The sequence below is a fragment of the Glycine soja genome, unplaced genomic scaffold (genome assembly GCF_004193775.1).
Source record: "Glycine soja cultivar W05 unplaced genomic scaffold, ASM419377v2 tig00104178_1_pilon_502608_766094, whole genome shotgun sequence".
Lineage (NCBI taxonomy): Eukaryota > Viridiplantae > Streptophyta > Magnoliopsida > Fabales > Fabaceae > Glycine > Glycine soja.
Window position 1 is genome coordinate 21,876 of NW_021144401.1, and position 5,810 is coordinate 27,685.

Consider the following 5,810-nt stretch of genomic DNA (forward strand, 5'->3'; position numbering starts at 1 on the left):
TAGTCTAACTTGACCACTGGAACTTAATTGGCTTAGTGAGCAGGCTCGCTAAGCCTTATTCAAAAATAGAGAAGAAATTGCACTTAGCGAGTGCGACTCGCTTAGCGCATGAACAAAATTTCAGAACAACTAAATTTCCTTAGGCTTAGCGAGACTGACTCGCTTAGCCCATGATTATTCAAACAATAGAGGCCTGGTGGCTTAGTGAGTGTGGCTCGCTTATCCGAAACCAGAATACCAAAAGCCTTATAGACTCAGACCTAACTAACTAACTCACTTAGCGCGACATGCCAACTTAGCGAGTTCATATGAATTCAGAAATTAAAAACTGGGAATTTAAACACTCGCTAAGCCGAAGTGCAGTGGCTTAGTGAGTTCATACATGAAAGCATAAATTCAAACAGAAATGATGAACACACTTAGCGGGACAGGGCTGGCTTAGCGAGTTCATCGGAAAACCCAGAAATTCATCCAAAATTGATGAAGTCGCTTAGCGAGTACATCGAAATTTCCAAAAAAAGTAAGGCTTCAAAGCCCCCACTTTCGAGCAACTTTTAGGCCTAAGAACTCTAAGCAAAACATGTGAAATGAACCTACATTACCTACAAAACTAAGGCTTTAACAACCTACAATCAAACAACTAACTACAAAATCTAAACAACACTCATAACAGTAGAATCACAGAAAACTTAGAATGTCATCTACCCTAGGGTTCAAAAACAAAATTAAAAAGAAAGAAATGGGCACTTACTTGGATTGCAGAGGAAGTGTAAGCAAGATGGAAGCAAAGAAGCAGAGAACACAAGGAATTGTGAGCATAGTGCAGATGAATGCCAATGATGAGATAGGGAAGTTATAATTTGCACAAAAGTAACTGCCTAAGGCAGTTATGTCTTATTTTTGGCAATTTCAACTGTCTCGCTTAGCGCGAGTGATTTGCTAAGTGAGCACTCAGTGACGTCTGAATTTTTAGATTTTAAATTCACGCGCTTAGCGGGATAGACTCGCTTAGCCCAGTTCAAAAATTAGAAAACCCAAGAAGGTTTTGGGCTTAGCGCACAGATGCGCGCTTAGCGAGTTCTGCAGCCCTGTGCGTAAACAAATCCTGAACCCTTATTTTCAAAATTCACAGACCTTTGTCTTTTTGGTTTTTCTAACTTTTTCCCTCGAGTAAACGTTGGTGGCAACTCCACGTGTTTTCTTCATGAGAAGACGCAATTTTTATCTCGCCTCGCCCTCCCACCGAAGGGTAGGTTGCGACACCCCTAATAGTGTGAGATTAGGAACTTTGAGGATCTACAGTGAGTTACTAGGAGATATCAGGGAGGGCCAAAAGACATATCATTTTCTAAGGACTCAGTTTGAAGCTATAGAGTCAGGAAGAGATAGTAGTTTCAATGTTGGATCAGATGGAGCCTTGCGACTTCAAGAAAGGATTTGTGTTCCCAATGTGCCTAAACTTAGGAAGATGATCTTGGAGGAAGGACATAGGAGTAACCTGAGCATCCATCCTGGTGTTACCAAGATGTATCAGGATTTGAAGATGTTGTTTTGGTGGCCCAAGATGAAGAGAGAAGTTAGTGAGTTTGTGTATGCATGCTTAGTCTATCAGAAGGCTAAGATAGAACATCAGAGACCTTCAGGGAAGATACAACCCTTGGAGATACCCTAGTGGAAGTGGGACAGTATTTCCATGGATTTTGTTGTAGGACTACCTAGGACCCCCATAGGTTTAGATTCTATCTTGGTTATTGTTGACAGATTGACCAAGTCTGCTCACTTTTTTCCCATTAATATCATATTTTCCTTGGAGAAGTTGACCTCCCTGTATATTAGTGAGATTGTCAGATTACATGGTGTGCCATCTAGCATAGTGTTTGATAGAGATCCTAGGTTTACCTCTAGATTTTGGGAGAGCCTAAACTGAGCATTGGGAACCAAGCTTAGAATAAGTTCAGCCTACCACCCTCAAACTGAAGGCCAAATTGAACGGGCCATTCAATCGTTGGAGGACCTTTTGAGGGCGTGTGTCTTAGAGCAAAAGGGTAGTTGGGAGAGTTTTCTGTCGTTGATAGAGTTTACCTATAACAATAGTTTTCACTCTACCATTGGCATGGCTCCCTATGAAGCTCTATATGGTAGAAGGTGTAGGACACCCCTATGTTGGCTAGATCCCAAAGAAGACCTCACCTTAGGACCTAAAGTGGTACGACAAACCACTAAGAAGATCAAGTTGATCCAAGAGAGGATGAGAATTTCTCAGAGTAGGCAGAAAAGTTATCAGGACAAGAGGAGGAAAGACCTGGAATTCGAGGTTGGTGATCATGTATTCTTGAGAGTCACTCTGTTGACTGGGGTTCGTCGAGCATTGAAATCCCGAAAACTAACACCTCACTTTATTAGTCCTTTTCAAATTCTTAAAAGAGTCAGTCCTGTCGCATACCAAATTGCATTACCCCCATTTCTTTCTAATCTTCACAATGTCTTTAATGTGTCTCAACTCCGTAAGTATATCCATGATCCATCTCATGTGATCAAATTGGATGACGTACAAGTGAAAGAGAACTTCACATATGAAACATTGCCTTTGAGGATCGAGGATAGACGAAGAAAGCACCTTAGAGGGAAGGAAATTTTGTTGGTTAAGGTGATCAGGGGAGGTGCATCAAGAGAATATGCCACATGGGAATTAGAAAGTCAGATGCGAGCAGCCTATCCATCCTTTTTTGAGTCAGGTAAATTTCGGGGATGAAATTTCTAAAAGGGTGGGAGAGTTGTAACACCCTAAAATATTACTAATTATAAATCGATGTTTAATTGTATTTATCATATTATTTTACTATATGGTTGACTTGAATGAGTTGAGGTATGGCTGGAATTAGTCATGTGTGAATTTCTTGGTGTGGATGTTGAGTTATGTGGAGTTTTGTTGAACTAAGTTGAAATTATGATATTTCAAATTTTAGTAAAATAGTGATCCAGGATTCCTTAACCATTAGATTGTCTTCAACTTTTGTCTGGAGGTTCCTAAGACAAGTCTCCACGGTCTGACCGTTGGGATTTTTAAAATAACAACTTTCAATGTCTCACTAAGCGTGAAGGGCGCACTTAGTGCAATTCCAACTCGAGAGGGAATTGCACTGAGCGAGAATTAGCATGCTGAGTGAGACTTAGTACAGAGGGAGTTGCGCTAAGTGTGAATTTTCTCACTAAGCGCAAAAAGTGGACTCCTGCTTAGCGAGACAAGCTCGCTAAGCAAGATCTATAGATTATAAATATGTTCTTCAGTGTAAAAACACAATTTCCCCCTCTCCTCCTCTCCAAACACCACCCAAACCCTAACACCTCCCTGTCCACCACCCATGACTACCGATGGCCACCACTAGTCGCTGTTGCTTTCCGCCGAACCTCCACACCAAGAAGAACGTTGTAATCGGAGAAGAATCCTCAGAATCCTCCTCAAGGATTCAATGGAGAAAATTCCCCCAATCCTTCATTTTGTAGTGTCTCTGAGCTAATCTTGACTTCTAAGCCTTTCTCCTAGCTAGTTTAAGTTTCTTTTAGTGCCTCTTGTGTTTTGGGTATTGTAATAGGGTGTTTTTACACTTCCTTTGAAAAACCCTTAAGAATGAGACATTGTAAAAGTTATCTTTTATAACATTGATGTTATTTTCGTGACTTTCACTGAACCCCAGTCACATTGGCATGATCGGAATTTTAAAATGACGTCTCCTTTTAGTAGAATCTGAAACACCCCTCAGCCGTTTATGTTTTGACAGGGGTATTTGACTTCGAATATTATTATTAACCTTGTTTTTGAAATCTATACTAAATTTCCTTCAATTTGGTATATAGAACCTTGCGTTTGGACTAACGAGCATGAATGAGAGAAACCTCTGAGTGACGCAAAGAGGAACTAACGGAGAGCTCAAGATAGGTGAGGGGAGTTTATTATCCTTTACCATTTTTAATACCATAGTTGGGTTCAGGGAACCTAACTATGGGGATGTATGTCTGTCCCTGTTGCATGTTGGTTTTCAAGAAAACAATGTTTTTGACTAATGGAATGCGATATATCTATCATTGATGAATAAGATTATTGTTTCTATTAGACTTGTATGGTCTTAAGACCTGGGGAGTGTGAATCTCATGCATGAACTATACATGTATGTATATGCGGAATGCGACTTACTAATGATACTATCATTGAGGATATTAATTGATGTGAGATGATGTTGTCATTGATGATTATGTTGATATGAGTTGATGTTGTTATTGATGATTATGTTAATATGATATGATGTGTTGTTGTTGATAATGTCATTGAAATGAGATGAGGCAATGTTGATGTAGATAATGATATTGAGATGAGATATTGATGATGTTGAAAATGTCATTATGATAATGTATGTTGTGTATGTACATGGGGGTGCAGTGACCTTGTTGGATATCCCTAGTGGGGGAAATATAGTGGTTAAAGAGTTTTAAGCATCTCTAGAGGGGGATGGCTTAGAATTTTTAATTATCCACGATCAATGCATTGATGGTGCCCATGTTTCACACGTTGTATGTTGTGTATGTACATGGGGGGTGCAGTGACCTTGTTGGATATCCCTGGTGCGGGAAATAGAGTGGTTAAAGAGTTTTAAGCATCTCTGGAAAGGGATGGCTTAGAATCTTTAATTATCCACAATCAGTGCATTGATGGTGCCCATGTTTCATACTTCATATGATATGGAAATAGTATAAACTTTGTCAGTAAGTACTTGTAGTTTCTCATGAGGAGGAATGCTTGTACTTGGGGCCTTGTCACTCGGTTTGGAACTCCCTTGAGACTCAGGCTGATCACCCTGAGGGGGAGTTGCCTGTGCACCACAGGGTGACCTCGACACTTGCTACCGAGTTTTCCTAAGTGAGAGTGTCGTGCGAACTCGCTTAGGCTATTTCCTTGGGGATGGTACCATATTGCATTTAAGGTTAGGTGCATGCATCATACTGAGCATGATTGATTGGAACTATGAACGGATGATGACTATTTATTGAGTGTGTGTTGGACTAATGAATGTTTGTGTAAGCTTATGATATTTGTTAATGTTTTTTTAATAATTGTGGTCATTTGATTTTGTATTAATTTCTTTTATAATAAACTCACCCCTCACAATTTTTGTACCGTGTGGTTGGTACCTGTGATGATCGTGAACCTTTGTTCGAGGGAGCATAATGATAGCAGTAGAGTACGAGAAGTGAGATTCTTTTGTGGAGCCACCGAGCCGACATGATGACGTCGGGATTATTTTGGAAGAGAGTTATGTTTTTTAATCAACTCCTCCATAGCTGGTTCCATAATTCTTTTTGTTGAATTGAGGATGTAAATCACAAATTTAATTATATGTATGAACAAATTTACTTTCCATTATGTGAATGATGTGTACTGAGTTACTATATATATATATATATATATATATATATATATATTCACTTAAGTAATGGTATGTTGTTTGGTGAATGTATATCAAGAAAAAAAATTACTTTCATTTTTCATAAGCAAATTAACGGAGTTTTCATTTAAAAATTGTAACTTTTGCGGTTTAGAGTGGTGATATCATAGCGACGAGGCGGGTCGTTACAGCCAAGACATTTATAGTAGCCAAGATAAGGCTACTACCTCACTTTCCTATAGTGAAAGTGAAGAAGCAAAAGGGGAAGAATCTACTAAAGAAATCTACCCCCAAGAAGAAGGGGACCTTTTAATGGTCAAAAGGCTTCTAGGAGGCCAATCTTGTGACTTGACCCAATCTCAAAGAGGGAAT

General features: G+C 39.4%; 1 protein-coding gene across 1 annotated transcript; it reads left to right on the forward strand.

Moving 5' to 3' along the window:
• The first annotated feature begins 1,204 nt into the window (after window positions 1-1,204).
• On the forward strand, window positions 1,205-1,672 carry LOC114404475. The gene has a single exon (XM_028367408.1). The coding sequence runs from the start codon at window positions 1,205-1,207 to the stop codon at window positions 1,670-1,672; it is 468 nt and encodes a 155-aa protein (XP_028223209.1).
• The last annotated feature ends 4,138 nt before the right edge of the window (window positions 1,673-5,810 follow it).